This window comes from Syngnathoides biaculeatus, chromosome 10 (genome assembly GCF_019802595.1).
Source record: "Syngnathoides biaculeatus isolate LvHL_M chromosome 10, ASM1980259v1, whole genome shotgun sequence".
In the NCBI taxonomy this organism is placed as follows: Eukaryota; Metazoa; Chordata; class Actinopteri; order Syngnathiformes; family Syngnathidae; genus Syngnathoides; species Syngnathoides biaculeatus.
The window spans coordinates 19,513,494-19,536,775 of NC_084649.1; the positions used below are offsets into that span (position 1 = coordinate 19,513,494).

General features: G+C 43.5%; 2 protein-coding genes across 2 annotated transcripts in view; one reads left to right on the top strand and one right to left on the bottom strand.

The window, feature by feature from the left end:
• Positions 1–190: 190 nt before the first annotated feature.
• Positions 191–3,943, bottom strand: parapinopsinb (parapinopsin b). The gene is made up of 4 exons (XM_061831573.1): positions 3,697–3,943; positions 3,292–3,620; positions 1,663–1,905; positions 191–359 (listed from the first exon to the last, which is right to left on the bottom strand). The coding sequence occupies exons 1-4, from the start codon at positions 3,926–3,928 to the stop codon at positions 207–209; spliced, it is 957 nt and encodes a 318-aa protein (XP_061687557.1). The 5' UTR covers positions 3,929–3,943; the 3' UTR covers positions 191–206.
• A 4,137-nt stretch (positions 3,944–8,080) lies between these two features.
• cacna2d3 (calcium channel, voltage dependent, alpha2/delta subunit 3) overlaps positions 8,081–23,282 on the top strand; it is a 33,846-nt gene continuing 18,644 nt past the window's right edge. The window contains 12 exon segments of the mRNA XM_061831575.1: positions 8,081–8,236; positions 9,383–9,464; positions 11,123–11,353; positions 13,521–13,637; positions 15,481–15,540; positions 20,924–21,086; positions 21,480–21,611; positions 22,018–22,078; positions 22,195–22,345; positions 22,416–22,490; positions 22,568–22,604; positions 22,607–22,656. Of these exon segments, the coding sequence (XP_061687559.1) occupies positions 8,118–8,236; positions 9,383–9,464; positions 11,123–11,353; positions 13,521–13,637; positions 15,481–15,540; positions 20,924–21,086; positions 21,480–21,611; positions 22,018–22,078; positions 22,195–22,345; positions 22,416–22,490; positions 22,568–22,604; positions 22,607–22,656 (1,278 nt within the window). The 5' untranslated portion in view covers positions 8,081–8,117.

The following is a 23,282-nucleotide window of genomic DNA, read 5'->3' on the forward strand; positions in this document are numbered from 1 at the left end:
ATTTAATTTGGGTCACGTCATTATTTAAATTGATTATTTATTTTATAATAAGCATCAGTGAATAAACATACTGAATGATGTTTTTTTTTTTTTGCTTGATTGTTTAGATATGGTGGGGGAAAAAATGCGAGCCGTTACCATAAGTACCGTCCAAACTTTTTTTATTTATGCCCCGCACTTTTCCCAGAATTATCGAGGCATCGATGTCAGGCGGTTCCGACCGTCGTAGCCGTTTGGGGCTTTCGGGCCGGCGACACTTTGTTGCCTGTCGTCTCCACCACGGTGGCCGCCTCGGAATCGTCGTCTTCCAGTCGAGGCTCCTTGCCGCACAGCAAGAAAGGCACAGCGTACTTGCGGAACTGAAAGCAGCAAGAATTGGACATTAAGAGTCGGGAAATTGCAATATTCCACAACATGCTATGCATTTCTTGACCACTAGATGTCAGAATAAAATAGTTCATGGGGTTCTCCCTTTCAATTTGTACAACCTTAAAGGGCCACTGACATGCCTATAAACATTCTAAAATAGATATTGTAAAGAAAAATACATGTAACATTATTCACTTCAATGTCTCTGTGAAAAAATAAATATGAGCGTAGAGTGCATCATCAATTCCCAAAGTTGAGGAAGTATCACTCGACGTCCAAGTGGTTGCCATATTGCCTGCAACGTCATCGGCAGACGTCACACGGGGACATTCGCCATTGAAAACGTGTAGTGGCACCTGCTATGGGAGAAGAACAACAGAGCTTTTCGGATTTTTCCGACGCCCCTTCTGACACGGAAGCTCTTGTCGAAGAAGAGAACATCTCACAATCGAGTGAAGTGACCCTATCGTTTCGAGTCATATTTAGATGATATGCGGATCACTTCTAACTAACAACAGACTCCCCAATAGTATGACAGCATGTAGCGTACTCAGGAGGACCAATGCCAGGCGAAACAGCAGTGGCCGGTGGGAGGAGCTCATTTCTCCTCCCGCATGCGCAAAACCACCTCCCGACGCAATCCAACTCCGCGGCGGTGACGAACAACGCCACTGGCAAGCGATGAGAACGAACGCTGTGATTAGCCACCCGGGCGGCGCCGCGACAAGACACCCTGGTGGTGCCACGAGTGTGGTCGTCGCTCGCTGAAAGAAGGATTATGTCCCCCGCCTACAAACTATTATTTATTTTAATAGCTGTATACACACCTAACTGTCATCTGGAACTCACGAAGCTCTCGTCCTTTGCACCCGTGCAATCCATTTTTTCACGACGAACCGGGTCTCTTGCAAATTTATGAAGGGTAAATCCATCCTCCCCGGGTGTTCGAACAATATCCAGCAATACAACGAGCCTTCATTTTTGGCTAACACAAAGGAACAACGAGCTACCTTCCCGCTGGTAAAACCGGCACAAACACACAAACCCGCCTGAGTGGCCGTCTGCTAAGAACGTCACTTCCTGCTTTTTCTCCAAAACAAATTCCACGAGAGGATTTTCATGGTGGGAATTATAAAAAGCCATATATATCAAAATCGCGTGTGTTGAAAAAACGGGGGGGTCCATTCCGGCTGCATTTTTTTTTTTTTTTTATTAAAAACATACTAAAATCGTGGTTTTCGTGTCAGTAGACCTTTAAATGTGAACTCGTTCCATTGTGTGTTTCTGCATCACCTGTTTGTTGTAGTAGATGTAGATGATGGGGTTGTACACGGTACTGCTCTTGGCCAAGTAAACCGGCACCGTCGCAACCAGCGGGCTAATCTGGACGTGCGGGTTGTACACCACCAGCATGGACAAAGCAGCATAAGGCATCCAGTTTATCAAGAAGGTCAGGACCATAATGACCACCATGGACGCCACCTTCAGTTCCGCTTTAGCCGCTGCGCCGCCTTCCACGCAAGTCATCTTTGATACCTGAGGCAAAATGGTGAGTAATGTCGTGTGAGGTTTGTGCGTGTGCCTCGTTCTATTTCTCAATTGTTTGGTACTGGCCTGTTACCTGATAATGGCCTTTAATTCAGATTTGAGTAGCAGACACAAAATTAGGTACGCCTGCACCCCAGCGGTGGGGTTCTTAAATTAGAAGTCTGAACTTTTTCTCACCTAACGCTGGAATATTTTTCATTTTTAATACGTTTTTCATTTAGATTGCACACAAAAAACAGCAAACAGGTGAGTGGGGGGGGGGCAAATATGATTGGTCGAAGTCGCAAATACTGCACTGTGAATACAGTGAAGAAAATAAGTATTTGAACACCCTACTATATTGCACGTTCTCCCACTTGGAAATCATGGAGGCGTCTGAAATTGTCATCGTAATTACATGTCCACCGTGAGAGAGATAATCTAAGAAGAAAAATCCAGAAATCACAATGTATGATTTTTTTTTAATTTATTTGTGTGATACAGCTGCAAATAAGTATTCGAACACCTGTCTATCAGTTAGAATTCTGACCCTCAAAGACATGGTAGTCCGCCTTTTAAAAAAGGAAGATGAACGATGAGTTCCATCCCAAGAACACCATCCCTACTGTCAACCATGGCATGATGACATCATGGTTTGGGGGTGTTTTTCTGCACATGGGACAGGACGACTGCACTGTATTGTTTCTCAGCGACAGCCCAGAAACCTGTCTGATCTGGAGAACATCTGTGTGGAGGACGGGCCACAATCCCTCCTGGAGTGTGTGCAAACCTGGTGAACAACGACAGGAAATGTTTGACCTCTGTAATTGCAAACAACTACTACTGTACCAAATATTAACATTGGTTTTCTCAGGTGTTCAAATACTTATTTGCAGCTGTATCACACAAATAAATCGTTAAAAAAAATAATACATTGTGATTTCTGGATTTTTCTTTTTAGATGATCTCTCTCACAGTGGACATACACCTACGATGAAAATTTCTGATCCCTCCATGATTTCTAAGTGGGAGAACTTGCAATATAGCAGGGTGTTCAAATACTTATTTTCTTCACTGTATGCAGTGGCTCACTGTACTCCCCCTGGGTTTCCTCCTGATCTCTGAAAAACTACTCCAAAAGTCGCAAGGCTCCCCAAAAGATTTAGATCTTGCGAGTAGACACCGCCTCAAAGAATGAAACCTCCCAAAATTACAAGTACTTTTGCAGTCCATTTCTAAAAATATTGGTAAAAGATTCCTCAACCAAAACTGAAAAAAAAAAAAAAAAAAAAGTAGATATTTTGACACAGGGTTCGTACCCCTTAAAATTGTGGAGCTAATTTTAGGCCTGTCGTTTTTGGGGCGTTTCCAAGCCCGGTTGTGTGAAATTCCCACCTGATGCAACGTCCACATTAATTTAGCGTAAGACGTCAAGATGACGGCGAAAGGAAGAGCAAAGCAGACGGTGAAATAAACCAGGATGTAGGACACGTCGCGAGCGTCTCGGCTGTGCCAGTCCGGCGCGCAGGAAGTCCCGACGCCCTCCGCCTCGTACCTGCCCCAGCCCAGAAGCGGGGGGACGTTCCACGTCAGGGACCAGAGCCAGGACAAGACGATGCCCCCGACTGCGTGCTTCTTTTGGAAGCTCATTTGCCCCAAAGGTTTACATACGACAAACATCCTCTCCAGGGCGATCAGGGCCACAGTGCACAAAGACGTGATGCCTGGAAAAGTATGAATATGAAACATAAACGGTATTTTTTTTTAAAAGGCCGCTCGTGTTATTTTGCGCTCACTCACCAAACAAGGACACCGCAAAGCCCTCCATCACGCAGCCTGTCCTTCCCAGGGAGAAGTACCCCAGGGCGTTGTTGACTACAGACAGAACCCCCCCGGTCATGGCTGAGCCCAGGTCCGCGGCGGCCATGTTCACCAGAGCGTAGTTGAGCGGTTGCCTCAGCTGTTTGTGCACGAGGGACACGATGATCACTGTAGCGTTGAGCGCGATGGCCGGCCCGGTGAAAAGCGCCATGACCGCCGAGAGCAGGAGGAAGCCGGCGCGCGACAGCGGCGGATCCCCCGGCGGGCCGGAGGGGGCGGAGGAATTTGGGGTCAGGAGCGAGCCGTGCATGGGTGAAGAACGTTCAGCGGTCTGGCCCTTCATTCGCTTCATGTTCGATACCTCAGGGGCGGGGAAGGTCAAGATTACACGTCTTGAGTCTGGGTAAATCCTTGGGCATTAAAAAAAGATTATTCACCAGCAAATGATCATCCGTGAACCTTCACCTTTTGCTTGATTAAACACACACACGCACATACACGGGATAACCCTTGATGGGAAGCCATTCTCGAAGTAGGAGTCTAAAGACCGCAGACCTTCAAACTCGACAACAATTCGTGGCAAATGTGTTGAACAGCATACCAGATTCGTTTGTAATTCGAAAAATACCACTGGGTAAGATTCTACTTTATAAAATTGTGTATATATGTAAAGAAAAAGGTTTTATCACATTATTTTTGCCTCAATTCACTGGCCATCGTGCTGCTCCTTCTGGGTTCCGTATAACACACACAGCGGAAGGTAGGCGAGAAATTGTTACGAGCCGTTGGTGCAGAGGAGGACCCAAATGCAGGACTCTGAGGCAAAGGCATAATGTCCAGTGAGTTGGGTTTTTTTTTTTTTTTTTTGCAGAAGGAGTGTCCGCAAACAGACGTGTAAACTCACTAACGCAAGGCAACGAACTGGCAAATGCCAGTGACCAAAACTTCAAATTAAATGCCTGTCTGGTTCCAATTTGAAACAGCTGTGAGCGGTGCCCAGAGCAGCGGCCTGGCCACGCCCCTCTTGGCAGTGGCCAAGCCTTGCTCATTGCACAAATTCAAAAACAAGAGAACAGTAGCAAAAACAATAAAAAATAAATCCGACATAAAAAAATGGGCATATTTGTGTTCTGTCAAAAGATGAGGAATACAAACGGGTTTTGAGGTCTATTTAAAACAGGGCTCAGCAACCTTTTTGAGGCTGAGGGCTACTTCGTGAGCACCGATCGTATGAAAGCCGACGTGACGTGTTTTCGGCAAATTTCAGACTCAGTTCTTAACACGTACATAAAATATTTTTGTTTCAATTTATTGTAGTAAATGACATTACAGGTATTTTAAATTTTTTATTCACATAAGCAAGTCGGATTCAGAATTTAATGCACAAATAAAAGTCACAATTTGTGGCCTATGGTATTTTTAGAACATACCTCGCGAGCGCATTATATGGTCCTCCCGGGCTACCATTCGCCCGCGGGCACCACGTTGGTGACCCCTGATTTAAAAAATGGTCAGGGAGGTTTAAGGCAAAAAAAAAAAAAAGGAAAATTGTCCTAACGACAGCTCATACCTTCAAAAACTTGGGTCAGTTCTACCTTAAAGCAACACTTTATTAACAAGCTCATTTGGTAATTATAGGCTCTCGTGATTCAGAATTTATGTAATTCCACAGGGATCAATCCCGAGTCCCCAGTTGTTTAATTATACCAACTCAAGCACACTGCAGAATTTATTCATCTCTTTTGACGCACGTCGACACATTGTATTGTGTATTGTTTTCACACTGTCACACTTTAACTTCCATATTGTTTACTGTATTGTCTGGAAAGTGTTCGATACGTGTGCTTGCTTCCATTGTGCAAAGTGTTATTTATTTCTTGACTCCACTGCAACTTGCATAGAAGGTTCTACCATTTAATTTTATTTAGTGACTGTAAATGTTCCCGTCTTGGTGTAGTGTTTTATATCGCAGTTATAGAGAATTTCATTTTTTTAACAGGCTTCTATCTGCACAATCTCGTTCCATTTTCACCGTATAACAATAACAAAGACTTTACGTTCTATTCTAGCCGGTCTGCCGTCTCCCCTCTGTTGTGAAAGGATGAGTTTAAGCCCCCGGGATTTAACTTGACCAGAGGTGTCCCATGTTTAACCTCCTAAGAGGTTTATGTCCCATCAAGTCAAGACGGAGATTACGAGTGTTTGGGTCGAGAGTCCGGTGTGAAATCCCGACGGCGCCTTTGATTCTCTTAATAACGGTGGCCCGAACATCCACTGCAGTCTTTGCGGAATCCATGTTGGGTCTCGCGTTACTCAAGACTTAATATGATGTACTATCTACGACGACGTGGGAGGAAATGTGGAAAACATTTTTCAAGTCCAAGTCTAGGTTTTGTTTCCCGTAGCGGGCTAACAAATTACCGGGTCGTGTCATGTTTTCTGTGAGCGGCAACAATGGATTGTCAAACTGAAAAGAACTTGCTCAAGGACACCCGGGCAGATCTGAGTTGAGGAGTCGGTTCAGTTTTCACGCCGCAGGACTGCTTTATTGGACACTTAATTAAAGCGTCGGAGCAGTCGGCATTGTGAGGTCACAACCATCTGAGCGCCTTATCGCCACGTTGCAGACAGTTGGGGGCTTCCTCACAACTTTGATATACGAGGCAATTACCACGCTAATAAAAGCTTCAGGTTGAAACACGGCCGCTTGCCGGTGGGGGTTGTGTGTGGTCAATGGTCATGAGCCCCCCCCCCCCCCAAAAAAAAAGCATGATTCATGCACAATGAATGGGAATGTACACGAGTTTGCATCAACAACCCAACGTGAGGAAGTTTATTACCAACCTGAGTGGAATATTTTGGGATGTTGATCTGCGAAGTATGAAGAAGTGTGAGCAGGAAAGATGTGCTCTCAATTACTGTAACTTGCTATTATTATTGTTATTATTTTCTTGCAGCCTTTAAAGCCCACAATTTTTTTTTTTTTTTTTTTTTGAAGCTATCAGTCTGGATCAGTGAGCCACGTCCCTTCCTTGGACTCCATCATCTGTGCTGTGGATGGAGTGCACATCTAGGTAAGTTCATTTATTAGAAACGTTATATGCATATTTATTCAAAATAAGTCAACAGGAACAAACCTTTTATAAAGGAGACATTAAATATGTATGTTAAGTATTTAAAAAAAAGACGACGTGCGACTGTCCGTTTGTGGGCAGCCATGTTTTTTCGGCACTTCGATTCTTTTGACCACGGGCAGTGGATCTGACCCGGTTCCCATTTCAAATGAAATTTTGAGTGACATATTTGAAATGTGGCGGCACGGTGGAGCAGCTTGTAAAGCGTTGGCCTCACAGTTCCGAGGACTCGGGTTCGATCCCACCCCTCCATGTGTGGAGTTTGCATGTTCTCCCCCCTGCCTGCGTGGGTTTTCTCCGGGCACTCCGGTTTCCTTCCACATCATCAAAACACGCGCGACATTAATTGGACAATCTAAATTGCCCCGAGATGTGATTGTGAGTGCGGCTGTTTGTTTCAATGAGCCCTGCGAATGGCTGGCGACCAGTTCAGGGTGTCCGGGTTGACAGCCGGGATAGGCTCCAGCACTCCCCGCGAACCTTGTAAGGATAAGCGTCTAGGAAAATGGATGGATTTAAGACTTAAGATAAGGCTTACATTCGCATACACAGTTCAATCTATGGTGGAAGTACCACCAGTGGTATGTGGGCGCCCTCTAGTGGTATACAAAAGTATCGCTGCCTACGTACAGTTCAGTTGTATTTAGTTACCTTTTGTGTCCAAAACATTTATGTGGTTTCAAACATTTATTATCTTTGCTTTATTTTAATTTAATTAAAACAATATTAAAAAACAGTTTTTCATTCATTATATTTAAAAACATGAAAGCTAATGTTCAAGCCGCATGTTACAGTGACTTACAATAACATTGAATAAGTTTTATTAAAAGTCCTTTCACTGCTCATAATTTAAAACATGTTCGTCGGTTGCACTTGATGAAAATATTTGTATTATATACCATTTGCTTTTTTTAAAAGAAAGAAAGTGTAATTACGTCAGTTTACCACATTTTGTGATACAAATTGAGAGCCAAGTATTTTAGTGTCCAATGGATAATATTTGCGATGGTTGAAATGTGGAAAACTGAAAATATTCCTTCACGCTCTCTCTCTCTCTCTCTCTCCTCTCTCTCTCTCTCTCCTCTCTCTCTCTCTCTCTCTCTCCATGATGGCGAGGAGGAGGAGGTCTGCTGCCTGTCAGAAGGAAAACGGCAACCCAAGAAGAAGAAAGAGAAGAAGAAGGGAGTCGCAGGAGCAGTCGCTCTTCGTTCGCCGGTGCTGGAATCCTTTTTTTTGGGGGGGGGGGGGGTGACGGGGGTGCTGAACATGATGCTCCTTGGGCGCACATCGTGCAGCATCCTCAGCCTGCCGATGTGCATCCTGGCCGGCTTGGGCGTGCTCCTGTCGGAGGTGGCGGCGTCCCAGCAGGGGATCCCTCTGTCGGTGTGAGTGACTGGCCGGAGATGTTGACTTCAGGAATGGAATAATAATAATAATAATAATAATAAAAAGAAAGATACATGCAGTACATTGTGGAGGGATTTTCTTGTCACGGGACGTATTTTAACAGTGCACACAGGCCGTTTTTATGTGTATGATGATAATAAACAGATAATAACGGAAATGTGAAATGGGCAGTTTCTCTTAATGTTGAATAATATTAGAGCGCTGAAATGATTTCAAGAATGCGTGCATTTAAAAACACCGTATCGGGAAGAAAATGTTATTTTATTTATGTTGCTTCTTTAATAATATTCCAAACTCAACGAATTACTTTTTTCTTTCCTCGCTGGTCTTTTAAATTCCACACAAGGGGGAAAAAACGAAAATGAAAGGGTTTTTTTTTATTATTATTAATCCTGTTAACAGTTGAAACAATTTCGTTTTGGCGAGTATTTCTTGTCCAAAGAGGGAATTTTTTAAAAGTTGGGCCAACCTTACAACATCATAACAGACGAGGATCGAATGATTTTAGAGCAGTTTAACTGCAATATAGGTAAATGAAAACGTTAATGTGTCAGATGAAGAAAAACGAACGTCAAATCTTGAAAATGATATACCAAGATGAAAAAAAAATAAAATAAACAAAATGTTAAGTATGGAGCGGTGTGCGTATTTTATTATATTTTTACAGATAAAGAGGTAAATAATATATTTGTGCTACTTTTTATAACGTTATATATTGGTTATATACAGATAGCGATAATTCCAAGATGCATTCTTGAATTTATCATTGAATAAAATCCTAATTTTTCTTATTTTTTATTGAACTTCCTGCAGTTTATCAAAAATGAACGCTCGCTCTGTAGCACCTACGATACTGTACTGTACTGTTTTCAGAGTAACAGACCATGTAGTACATATTGCGTATATAATTACAAGATGTGTATATGTCAAGAAGATGAATGTGTGGGCAGGGGAAGTATTTGCAGTCAGGTGAAATCTACTCTATACGGGAGGGGGCCGAGTGGGGTGATTTGTTTATACTTGGGCCTGTTATTCCCCATTCATTTTTCATCACCTTTTTTTTTTTTTACCCAAGGTATGTTTGTACATTATTCTGATCACATTTTGCATTCTTTCTGTCTCAGTGTAAAACTGTGGGCCTCAGCTTTTGGCGGGGAGATTAAATCCATTTCTGCCAAATATTCCGGATCCCAGCTACTGCAGAAGGTATTCACATTTTTTTTTTTTATATATATATATATTTTTCTCCTTTGTGTGAGGGTCGTGGAGTGGCACGGTTGAACACCGCCGAGCTGATTTCTATCTCGGATGCTTCCTGGTCGTCTGCGCGTGTGTGTGTGTGTTCCGTGCTCTTGACATGGCCCATTAACCACGGCCCTGATTCCGTAGACCCCCCCCCCCCCCGAACTCCCTGGAGTCAAGAGCCTCAACCTTTAGGATAAGAACGTGACAGGGAGGCAGACTGCGCAAGTGCGAAGTTGAGGAATTTGACGCAGATTGTGTGTCAAGGAGGAGGCTGGATAAGCGCAGTCGAGCAAGGCCCACGCTGTGCATGTAATAACGACTTCTGACCACTTGTGAGCACTAAATTCGGCGCGGTACTTGTCAGATGAGTGTCATTCTGGATTTTAGTCTGCGTGGGAGACGAAATGACAGCTGGAAGAATTTGAAAAACTATTGTGAAGGCTGAATAAAAAAGGAAAAATGTCGTCAATGCAACCGGGTCCTCTGGCCGCCTTTAAAAACACATTTGTATGTATAGTATTGTATTATGACGGGATAGTTTCCTCCTGTATTAAATGTATGGGTTTTTTTTCCCCCGCCGGGCACTTTAAAACTTTCTGTGCTAATTTATTTTGTACCTATCTTTTATAAGTGCTAATTCTGAAACATTTCAGGTTAAGGTTTATTCAATATTTTGAAGCACACGGTACTGTGGGAATTTCAAGATACAGTTTTTAAATAATAAACAACATCAGACTGCTTGTCCGGCGACTGATCGCGCATTCATACTACAAATCCCAGAATGCACTGCGGTCTCTTCCCCTCCCCCTTTTTTCTCCTTTTCGTGTTTCGTTAAACGGTGATTCCTTTTACAATCATGAATAAACGGTAATTTCACGGCATAAAATGTGCTTCACGGTGTGTCGTTTTGAAGCGCCTCTATTTTTTTTGTAATTGTTTGTTAAAAATGCTTTTCTCACACAAGTTTGTCATTTGCGTTGTTGGTTTTTTTTAGCTAGCATATCGCTAGTTGCTAGCCAGTGAGCTAGCTAGCTAACTTCCGATACGTTTACACAGTACAGTAAATTTTTGTTTCCTTATTTTATTTTTTTTTAATAAAGTAAAGCGCTTAAAAGTAGGAGCAACCTATCCCTTACCGTGGGATTCTTGTCTGGGTGTGTGACGTAGGTTATTTTAATTACCTAAACTGTTGCACAAGGTTTATGAAAATTGTAAATTATTTGGCGACATTGAGTTATTTTACACATAAGTTTACACTGGAAGATAATAGTTTAACCTTTATTTCAGTGATTTTTGTGTGTGTGTGGTTGAAAACTACTACATTTTTACAACTATCAGTCGTCTTAAATTGTCTAAAAACACCTTTTCAAAAAGATGAGAAATATGACAGTTTAGTCGCTGTACTGAGTTTTTTTTTGTTCATCCACCAAAGGTTGAAATGTGTGTGATATTTTACTCAGCTTTTATATGACTGGAAAAAGATGATCACAAAAAAATGATCCATTGTAAATTGAAATGACAATTAGTATAATTCTCCAAAGAGAAAGTGTAATTCCGGTTCTGTGCAAATATTGCTACATTCGCCGCTAATCCTCTTGCTTTCTAACTCATTGTTATAGGAACTGTGGGCTATCACGGCGCCACGTCCGGGGAGCAACTCTAGCTCCGAGTCCGCCTCCTCTTCGGCCAAAGGGAGCGGCAGGATGAAATCTCGGATCTCCACCGCATGTCCCGGAGGCTGGGAGGAAGGTGGAACAACCCGAGTGAATCCACGTAGATACGGCGAGAGCATACAGACGGCATTTAGAAAGCGACTCCAGGCTCAAAACCAGGGACCACCTTGCCCTGAGGTGAGAAGAAAGACGCTTCAGCGAACAAATGTGCAGTTTGACGAATATTAAAACAACATATAAGCGATATGCCCTGCGGATTTTTCCTTTCTTTTGTGTGGATGTCATCACTTTCCCCGGCGCTCCTGGTCACGGAAGCGTGACTGGAGCCAGTCAGCGCAAAAGCACCAAGCTGGGAGGAAAGCGAAAGGGTCGTTAGGCCCCGGTCATTAAGGCTGATCATTAGATGCCTCTATGGCCAAGTGCACGCCTTCACTAAGACCTCACAAAAGGGGCGAATGCGGCGGCCTGCCCCAGCCACCCTGAGCCCACGTCTGCACTTGCCTTTGTTTTGATCAATAACGATGATCAGCGCTGATTGTTGATGGATGGCACTTAATCTCATGTGGACGACGGGAGGAGGCGGGGGCCGTGTGTGTGTGAAGGGGGGGCGCGCTGGGTGCTGAGGCGAGGAGGACAGGCGTGAAATGAACTGTTCTGCTCCACTGCGAGCCCGCACTCCTCCTTTCAGTAGGTAATTTGTCGCCTCGTGTACTAGTGTGTGTGTTTTTGTGCATGTAATCCGCAAGTATGTTTGAATGAAGTACAAGCAGCTGCGGCTGTGTTTATCTTTTGATAGAATTATCGGAGGTGTGTGTTTGTGGCTGTCAGGTGAGGGATGATGTAATCTTATATTCCTCTCAGACGCGGAGAGCCTCCGGTATCAGGGGAGGTCCGGTGCATCCGGCAGAACCAGCCCTTATTCAGGCTGTAGTTCATTACCCAGAATCAGCCAAGCTTGACACGTTATTATCTTTCTCCTCTGCCCTGACTCATTTCAATTACACTCTTACCATACGGAGCCTTTTGGACACAACCCCCTCCCTCCTTCCCTCCCTTCCCGGCCACCCAACTCGGCCGTCTCCGTCCGATCGGACAGAAGGAAGCGGCGTGTGAAGCCAATGACTGCAAACAGATAAAGACAATCAATCATCTCGTGTAGCAATGTGGAACTTTTCAGGCATCGAGGCTTCCTGCATCTTGTCAACCGGCGTGGGGAGGACATTAATGCTCATTTGAGAATTTACCAGGATGCAGCTGTTACAAAGAAAGCAATATTGGGGGATAAATAAATGTTACTCTTATGATACAGTGAAGAAAATAAGTATTAGAAAATAAATTCTCCCACTTAGAACTCATGGAGGGGTCTGAAATTTCCATCGTCGGTGCATATCCACTGTGAGAGAGGTAATCTAAAAAGAAAAACCCAGAAATCACAATGTATGATTTTTAACGATTTATTTGTGTGATACAGCTGCAAATAACTATTTGAACACCTGAGAAAACCAATGTTAATATTTGGTACAGTAGCCTTTGTTTGCAATTACAGAGGTCAAACGTTTCCTGGTGTTGTTCACCGGGTTTGCACACACTGCAGGAGGGATTTTAGCCCACTCCTCCACACAGATCTTCTCTCGATCAGGTTTCTGGGCAGCTGCTGAGAAACACAGAGTTTCACCTCATTCCAAAGATTTCCTATTGGGTTTAGGTGTGGAGACTGGCAAAGCCACGGCAGAACCTTGTTATGTTTCTTACGGAGCCTTTCCTTGGTTTTCCTGGCTGTGTGCATTGGCTGATTGTCATGTTGAAAGAGCCAGCCACGACCCATCTTCAATCCTCTGAATGAGGGAATGAGGTTGTTCCCCAAAATCTCACAATACATGGCTTCAGTCATCCTCTCCTTAATACAGCCGTCCTGTTCCATGTGCAGAAAAACACGCCCAAAGCATGATGCTACCACCCCCATCCTTCACAGTAGGGATGGTGTTCTTGGGATGGAACTCATCATTCGTCTTCCTTTTTTAAAGGCGGACTAACAGATTTTTGAGGGTCAGAATTCTAGCTGATAGACAGGTGTTCAAATACTTATTTGCAGCTGTATCCCACAAATAAATTGTTAAAAAAATCATACATTGTGATTCCTGGATTTTTCTTTTTAGATGATCTCTCTCACAGTGGACTTGCACCTACGATGAAAATTTCAGACCCCTCCATGATTTCTAAGTGGGAGAACTTACAATATAGCGGGGTGTTCAAATACTTATTTTCTTCTCTGTATTTCTTGGCTGTGTGCGCTGAGTGCTCCTAGAGAAAGCGTTAACAATTGCTTCTGCTTATTTCTTTCCAGAAATACAAGCCACCAGAAAAATCAGTCAGAGTGGAAGAAATCGATGGTGTGAAATTGGTGAAAAACCTGGCAGTGAAGATGGAGGAAATGTTCCGTAAAAAGGCAGAAGCCACCAGGGTAAGTAGAGTTATTCCGGGGAAAGTTTTTCTATAAAACGAAATCCCGTGCCTCGCTGGATTGCTACATGCAATCTAACACCTAAACAGATCAACGCCTCTCTGCGAATAGACCATGCTTATTCTCCGTTAAGAAAAAAATACGTTGTTTCACTCAAGGAGCAGGACTGTAAACACGTAGACCTGTCCACAGTTGTGTAAATAAACTCCTCCGGGCATTGTTTGAGAAAATGTAGTCCTACCACTTATTTCACAACATGATGAGTGATTTTGAAATTGAAAATGTAATCATCAGAGGCCTGAGCGGAAGAATCCCGTCTGCAACCTCTGCACGGACGCTTCTCAAGAAGCTGCCGGGACGTGATAACGTCTATCTCGGGCTGCCTGTGCCGTAATTCCTCCCGTAAATTACATTGAGCAGGCGGCTTCATTTGGTCAACGTGGTTCTCTGGGATGTATGAACATATGGCAGCAAACTGAAATGATCCCGACTCGCAAATGGATACTGGAGTTTGCCGACTAAATTGACGTGTAATGAGAATAGTAAAAAGTCTTTTTGTAATTTGGCGGCTTTTTTTCACCAACCGCTGAGAACGGATTTTCCCAATGAGGTCAATTGAATGCACGCAGCAAGGCCTCAATTGTGTTAATATCGCAGTTTGTTCGACACACGTGATGGATGTTAATTACCTGCTTGCCGCATTTTCCTGAAAGCACAGAGCCAAGCACATTTGTCCAGGAGAGTTATCGTAGCGGTGACTGCCGCTTTGGTGCGCTGCGTGAAATTCTCGCAGGCCACCCACCCCCATCAGTCACCGCGCAGAGCTTCTCTGCTCCTGCGGGCCGTTTTTTTTTTTTTTCCTTTTCTTTTCTTTTAGGGATAAAGTGTTTGGGAAATTGGGACCCATATATTACCGGACACCAGATTGGCAAAGTGAAGTGCAAACACGAACTTTGGGGAAACTTCTGGCCGCCCAGATAAAACCAATTTAACAACACAGCTGTTTTTTTTTGCCAACGATATATCCAAAATATTCAGTCTGGGTGATGCTGGCGGATGGTCCGGTTGGGGTCTTGATTCTTGAACCTCGTTCCCCCATGGTGGCAGGGGGATTATCTTAAGCATTGGGCCACAATTGCCCGTAAAAGCATCGAGCAGGGATTTGAACTCACACTGCTGAAAAGATCATCTTAAACCACTCGCCCACATGACTGAGGATGACATTAACGGAAAGTGGTTTTGAACCATCGGCCTCTGGGTTATGGGCCCAGCCTTCCGATGCGTCACTGCTCATAAGCATTATTGGAGTCAAAGGTACTATTTGCTTGGTGTGATGATATTTATATGATATTTCATTCAACGTTTGGCACGGTGGAGCAGCTGGAAAGCGTTGGCCTCACAGTTCTGAGGACCCGGGTTCAATCCCGGACTCGCCTGTGTGGAGTTTGCATTTTCTCCCCGTGCCTGTGTGGGTTTTCTCTGGGCACTCCGGTTTCCTCCCACATCCCAAAAACATGCAACATTAATTGGACACTCTAAATTGCCCCTGGGTGTGATTGTTGAGTGCGGCTGTTTGTCTCGATGTGCACTGCGATTGGCTGGCAACCAGTTCAGGGTGTACCCCGCCTCCTGCCCGTTGACAGTTGGGATAGGCTCCAGCACTCTCCCCGCCCCTTGTGAGGATAAGCGGCCAAGAAAATGGATTGATGGATTTGATTCAACAATATTAACCAGCATTATAATCAGTTATTTTACCTGAAATAACAAAATATCAGCAATTTCGGACACATTTCTGAGGTACTTTTAATTCAAGTCTTCACAGAAGTTGTGTTTCTCTGTGCAGAGGCTCGTGGAGGCTGCAGAAGAGGCACATCATCAACATAAAGATAATCCAGACCTGCAGGTGAGACTTTATCCAGAGAAAGAAACATTTTTTAAAAAATGATCTGCAATATGGTGGACAACTGGTTGGCACATCCGCCTCACAGTTCTTCGCACGCAAGTTCAAATCCAGCCTTGCCTCTTTTCTGCATGTGCTCGGTTTCCTCTCACATCCCTCAAATCAAGCATCCTAGGTTAATTGAAGAATCTAAATTGCTCAGAGGTGCGAACGGTTGTTTATTTATATAAATTATGTCCCCTGCGATTGGCTCCTGACCAGATGAGGGTGTACCCCACCTCTCGCCCGGCCCCAGGACGCCCGCGACCTTAGTGAAGACAAGCGGTATGGAAAAGGCATTGAATGAATGAATCATTAGCATGAAGTGATTGAGATTAAAAAAAAATCATTTGGCCATGAGGTGGATTGGAGGAGATGACAAAGGAATGGAGGCTATAAGTCTTTAATTGAGTCGGCATTGTCCTTGGATGTCAGCATTGATACATAACGCAGCCTTGGTGAAGGCTGCAGGTTCCATGATGTCAAAACCCATCACTTGCGGATTCAAGGAAGAGAAAGTTTCACGCCTGTAGAAGATCTAAAAGCTGAATTTCCGGTGCACCAGTTAGCGGGCAGAATCAGACAGTTAATAATTTTTCTTTATTTTAGGCCATAGGTTTTATAGCGTTTATTGTGTTCGGGACATTATAGCGGCCCCCAATGCGGAATTTCAAGCTGCATTGAGCTTCCTTAGTCTCTGCAGAGGGAATGCAGTATTTTTGTCGTTTATTAGACCCCCACCCTTCTCTTTCTCTCTCTCACCCTCCCCATCTCCGTCTCTCTGTTCAAAGGACAAAGATAAATGAAACTCTTTTTCAAGAGCGTTTTTTTTTTTTTTTTTTTTTGTTGTTTTTTTCACGTACATGCCTCCAGATTGGAAAGCCACTCGAGCAACAAAACACTGAAATAACCGCAGTACTTTAAAGTTAATAGAACCGTTTACAACATTTGAATATGTTGCCGTGTTCCTTCTTGCGTTAGTGCTTTTCTCACAGCACGAGCGAAACGTGCAACGCTCACATTTTACACATCGCTCATTGAATGGAATATCGCCACGGTGTTAAGTGCTTGTTATATAGTAAGTATCGTAGTATAGTATAAAGTTTTCAATTGACAATGAATTATCAACCTTTACCGTGTTAAAGGTACCTGTCGCAACATTGGTACAGCTACACGATCCAGTGGGATCCAAATAGGATGCAGTAGATAAGTCGTCTTTTATAAAGGTGATAATGCTCAAAAGAGTGTGGTAGCGATGCACGGCATCAGACTGAAAACTTCAGCAGTTCAAAGTATTGGACGCAGCTGTCAGTGGAGTGAAATTCTACACCGGTGATTTCCAACCTTTACAGAGCCAAGGCACATATTTTACAATTGAAAAATCCCACGGCACACCAACAAAAGTAAATGGATTAGATTAATTACTGTATGTACTTCCTGCCATCTAATAGAAGAGGATTGTTTTTGTTCTGTCTGTCATTGTGCCTCACTGGCATAAATAGATGAATAAAGATACATTATTTCTTGTAAATAAATGGTTTTTTTTTAGCAATTACATAAAATTGGATAACTTCCCACGGCACACCTGAAGAGCGCTCACGGCACACTAATGTATCCCGGCGCACTGTTTGGGAATCACTTTTCTTAGCTGCTTATCCTCACAAGGGTCACAGGAGTGCTGGAGGCTATCCCAGCTGCCAACGGGCAGGAGGCGGGGTACACCCTGATCTAGTTGCCAGCCAATCACAGGGCACATGAAGACAGACAGCCACACCTGGGGGCAATTTAGAGTGTCCGATTAATGTCGCATGTTTTTTGGGATGTGGGAGGAAAGCGGAGTGCCCGGAGAAAACCCACGCAGGCACGGGGGGAACATGCAAAGTCCACACAGGGAGGGCCGGGATTTGAACCGGGGTCCTCAGAACTGTGAGGCCATTGCTTTCCAGCTGAGACACCGTGCTGGCCTATAACAAACCAAAATACTAAAAATATTGTTACTTCGTTTTCTTGAAATAAAGGTAGATTTTTTTATTTGACCTCAGAAGATCATCAAAGTGTGGTGTATTATTAATTTTTTAATAATGTTTTCCAATTTTGTTTATATTCTGGTCTATTTTTCTTATTTAAACAGTTCTTCAATTCTAGTGAGCGTAGGAGTTAAAAAATAGCCAGAGACACAACCTACAAAGGTGAAAAGCGTGTGAATGATAGTGTGCTGTGTTTTGAAGGACAGAAAAATAATAAGAATACGATATTAAGGTGCATTAATGAGTTGATGTCACGACATTGCCCCTCGTGGGATCATTTCAACACCCTCGCCCTTTTCTGACACTGCACATTTTTCACGGCCCATTCCACTGACCGCGGCGCGATAAGAGGGCCTTCTTATCTCCGCCGCTGCAAGTCGGGACGCTTGAGAGTTCCCGCATCGACCCCGACCTCAGTTCAAGGGAGCACACGTCAGGATCGATGTCTCTTATTGTCTGTTTTCAGTGCCGCATCATCAGTTAGTTTATTCACAGAACTTTTTGATTAGCACTCTTTAAAAAAAAAAAACTTGGGCTTTTAAACAGTCTCATATTGATGTTTGGTAAAAGTATTTCTAGGAAATGGGTCAGGGTCACCAACATGGTCCCCGAGATAACCATGATACCAGTTAGTAGTCTAAAATAGCTCACTAGTGATGGGACATTGAGATTCGATATGAATGTTGTTAGGGTGAACAATTTAAAATGTAAATACTTATCGCGATTTGCATATCATTTGCCCAACAGAATAATTTCCTAATAATTCCAAGAAAAACATTTCATATCAAAATTCAACAAATAAGAAAACTTTACTCGCCATGCCATGACGTGAATGACTAAGAAGTGTTTTCTTTTAATGTTGTAACAACAAGTAGAAAATAACTTCTGGAGTTATATTACTAGGCTAATTATTTATGTGTTTCCTCTCATATCAAATCATTGTTAATAATAATTATTGTGCTAACTCATTGACGTGATCAGTGTCCTCACATAGATGGATATAATTCGTTTATAATATATAATTAAGGCGGTACGGTGGATCAGCTGGTAAAGCGTTGGCCTCACAGTTCTGAGGTCCCGGGTTCAATCCCGGACTTACCTGTGTGGAGTTTGCATCTTCTCCCCGTGCCTGCATGGGTTGTCTCCCGGTATTCCGGTTTCTTCCTACATTCCAAAAACATGCAACATTAATTGGACACTCTAAATTGCCCCTAGGTGTGATTGTGAGTGCGGCTGTCTGTCTCTATGTGCCCTGCGATCGCCTTGCAACTAGTTCAGGGTGTAGCCCGCCTCCTGCTCGTTGACAGCTGGGATAGGCTCCAGCACTCCCCGTGACCCTTGTGAGGATAAGCAGCAAAGAAAATGGATGGGATGGATATCATATAATTAAAGGTAATCGTAGCAGTTATTTATTTTATCCGAGAAGTGTGTATTTAACTGGCCTCTTGGCAATAATCATTACCCAAAAACTTGCTCTCAGTTTGTAAAAGGTTAACATACGTAAGACACCACCCGTGCTAAAGTTGACATTTTTATTACTGAGTAGTCTTAATAATGTGTACAGGACATTTTTAAATTAAACGTTTTGCCTTGTAGAAGCCACATTTTAGTACATGAGATCAAAGCCTCTTTCTTTTTGTGGTACTGAAATAAATAAATATGTGATCATCATGCAATAATTTAGTAGTAGAAATCATCATATGAGATTTTTATGTTTTGACTGATAAGCATCTGAGTGTAGTGAATGTACTTTGCAGCCTGCTTCTGCAGCAAGGCCTGACCACGCCGCGCTGGAGGGTAGCTCTCTACAATGAAGCCGACAGCGGACTGCAGTGGTGTAAAAGTCAGTGTAGCATAGCTGCAGCGTCCCGTGGCCCGCTATACAGTAATAACCCTCACGCTTAACAGGCCGCTGTACAGCAACTCTGCTGAGGATGCACTATTCCTCTGCGGAAAGCGCCCTCCCTCCCCACCGCGGCTCGTCAGAGAGCCGCTCAGGCGTGGTATGAGCTGTCATGGGCTCAAGCTGCTTGATGGTTTTGCTCACATAGCCTTCCCCCCCCTGAGTGTGAAGCCTAAACTCCATCACCCATCTTTTCTTCTCTCCCCTCCATCCACTCGCTGATACTGCCTCCGTGCAGGAGGCCACAAAGAGGCCACTCAGGCAGGAAAGAGGTTGTCTGTCTTCTGAAGTAGCAACCGCTGAAGGACAGGACCGACTAACTGTTTCCCTTTAGGGAAGCAAGACCTGTCAGTGGTTGTCATATTTCTATTTTCAATGCCAGATTAGGACTACAATTAGATTTCTTAACCACTGCAAAAGGAATTACTGCCCTCTAATATACAGCACATCCATACTGATAATGAGGAATCAGGTATGTCTAAATTCAAGTGCCTGATTTTAGGAGTGAAAGTGTAATTTAAGAAATCCTTGAAAAGGAAACTACAATTGTGGCCTTTTCCATTTTTTGTCTTTCATTTATTATGGCTAATATCGTTGTGGCTTTTTTTCACATAGTCACATTTATTTTCATACCTCTGCTCTTCCAGACAATTATGTATATATAGAGGAGCAAATGAACATATAGGTTTTTACTAGCTTAAACACAGTCATTTTCTATAGCACTTGTCCAGCTGACTTCGGACAGGAGGCGTGGTACCTGGAAACGAGGTCTCAACCCATTGACACTTTAGGCCAATCTTCAATTACTGTAATTTCCGGCCGATGAGCTCTGACTTTTTTCACACTCTTTCAACCCTGCGGTGTATGTGGTTATGCGACTAATTTGTGCATTTTTTCTAACGCCATAAAGGGGGAACTCGAGCGGAAAAGGTAAGAGTGAGACCGGCGGAATATATGTGCCGAGGAAGTTACTTTTACCGGTCCAACCCTGTTATCGCTGCGCTAGCGTGTTACTGCAGTGTCTCAGTGATTTTTACTGGTATGTTTTTTTTTTTTTTAACCGGCCCTGTTAGCGCTGCGCTAGTGTTACCGTTAAACTCACTGTGTACCGTCTTTCTTTGTAAATGTCTTGTGTTTCAATGAGAGTTTCAATGTGGGCACTTGCGGCTTTTACACAGCTGCGGCATATGTATGTACCAAAAGCTATTTCCTTGAAAAATGTACTGGCTGAGGTTTATAACAAGGTGCGCTCTGTAGGCCGTGAATTATGGTAATCTGGGATGTAGAAATACGATAATAAACTTCACAAAAGCGGGCCTTAGATGAGGCTTAAAACTAGAACCTCCAAACTATGAGGCAGATGTGCTAAAAGTACTGCGAGTGTTTTTAACATTCCTGTTTCCATACTTGTCTTCAGTACGAGTACTTCAACGCCGTGCTGATCAACGAAGTGGACAACGAGGGCAACAACGTGGAGCTGGGCGGAGAGTTCATCCTGGAGCCAAACGACCACTTCAACAATCTGTCAGTCAACCTGAGCCTCAGCGTAGTGCAGGTGCCCACCAACATGTATAATAAAGGTGAGACAAAAGGGAGCTCGGGGAGTTTTACCTTGAGCTGAGGAAATGAGGGGGAGACGTACGTAAGTGATTCATGTGAAAAATGCCGGAGGCTCTCACAGGCCGATGACAAGGGGATCAATACAAAGTCAGGAGAATAAAGAGAAGCGTAACTCCTGAGCTGCTTTTGTTTGGCTGGAATGGACTTCTCATAAGTCTTGTTTGCACTGCATAAAGGGAGGCTGTTGCCAGCTTGTCCGCAGAAGGAGGAGAGGCCATGATTTAGTCAAAGGCTTTGTGTGGCCTCCAGGGTGGGTCAATAAAGGACCGGGTCAAGAGTGCGCTCGGTTCCATTTCATTTACGTCTCTTTTTCTCACTTCTTTGTGTCCCTTGTCGCATCCTCATGTCCTCAGATCCGGACATAGTGAACGGTGTCTACTGGTCTGAAGCCCTGAACAAGGTCTTTGTGGACAATTTTGAACGGGATCCCACTCTCATATGGCAGTACTTCGGGAGCGCAAAGGGTTTCTTCAGGCAGTACCCCGGTGAGTGGCGCGTGTGTGTGTTTTGTTTGGTGCGGGAGGGTCTCAAGGGAGCCGTCACCCTTTAGTGCAAAAGACGAATAAGAACAAACGACGTGAAATGGCTGAAAGGGTAATTTGGCTAATGTTGTAATTTTACAGACCATCAGAGAGGATGCGCGCATACTGAGTCTAATTAATTACCATTTGCCGTCGAGGGTCTGCGGGCGCACCGAGAGGCGGTGGGCTGCCAGATCCTAAGTCATCAGACCTCAATGGAGTGAAACGTGTAGTTTGTTCACAGCCGTATTCAATCAGAACAATACAGACGAAGTCAGAATGTAATCCGGAAAAGGACTCTGAATGCTGAATTGAAGACTGTTATTGCAATTGTTAAATCACAAAGTTTTTTTTTTTTTTTTTTTGGTAGGAGTGAAGTGGCATCCAGATGAAAATGGGGTCATAGGCTTCGACTGCAGGAACAGGAAGTGGTACTTTGTTTTGGGTTCTTTTGAAATAGACACCAACCATGAATTATCAAATGTCAATAGTGTGTTTTAAAGCACTCGTACATGTGGTAAATATGTGAATATTTTCCATATAACAGGTACATTCAGGCTGCAACTTCACCAAAAGATGTTGTCATCTTAGTGGATGTCAGTGGAAGCATGAAAGGGTTGAGATTGACCATTGCCAGGCAAACTGTCTCCTCAATTTTAGACACACTTGGAGATGATGACTTCTTTAACATTATCGCAGTAAGTGACGCAAAATACATCACAGTTTGTTTTTTTTTTATGGCTCAGGATGGAGTTTGTGTGTTTGCAGTATAACCAGAAGATCCATTATGTGGAGCCTTGTTTGAACGGCACTCTGGTGAGGGCGGACAGAACCAATAAAGATGTGAGCTTAACTCAAAGTCCTGATTGTAAAATAGTCGACGGATGAGCTGAAAGATTTGCCTGATTGTTTTCTGCCAGCATTTCCGTGAGCATCTGGACAAGCTCTTTGCCAAAGGATTGGACTTCTGGGCCAGGCGCTGACTGAAGCGTTCACAATCCTAAACGATGTGAGTTCTAAGAGAGTTTGCATCTTTGCATCAGTCCGCTAGTAATGTCGCTTTCATGAGGATTCTGTTACCGAACTTGGCGCCAACAGAAAAGTTAATCTTGAAAAGTAATGCACTGTAAAAAGGACCAAAACACATTTGTTGTTTTACTCATTTTACAACATACTGTATAGAGGTCGTGCAACTGCGTCATCAAATCAAACCATTCTTCAATGCTAAGTCGGTTGGAGACAACGCAAAAATACGACACCCAGAGTTTTGTCCGATACCGTTAAACATTTAGAAGATGATAATAAACGAAGGCACGTGGAAAAATGAGAGACACTTGCCACAGAGGACCCATATTTAATGCCGAAGTCGATGTTTTCGCTGATAAGAAAGTGGACTGTTACCCCGTTTCTGCTTGTCTTGGACAACTGGATCTAACCATGGATCTGGTGAGTAAGTCCTCAGGATTTACACGGAAAAGTTTGAAAGCGTAGAAAAGTCTGGACACATACAAATACTTTGTTGCTGGATCTGTTCTCAATCAAGAATAATATAATAACATATTGATGGACCCACTCCGATTTTTTTCAATACAAATACGAATATTTAAAAATAAATGACCCCTGCTTTTCCACAAA

Bases quoted from the DNA above. Each gene is read 5' to 3' on its own strand.
- parapinopsinb (XM_061831573.1), bottom strand. From the start codon at position 3,928: ATGGCGCTTTTCACCGGGCCGGCCATCGCGCTCAACGCTACAGTGATC. The intron at 3,621-3,696 runs GTGAGTGAGCGC...ATACTTTTCCAG, and splicing joins CTTTGCGGTGTCCTTGTTTG to GCATCACGTCTTTGTGCACT. The intron at 360-1,662 runs GTGATGCAGAAA...TGCTGCTTTCAG, and splicing joins ACATCTACTACAACAAACAG to TTCCGCAAGTACGCTGTGCC.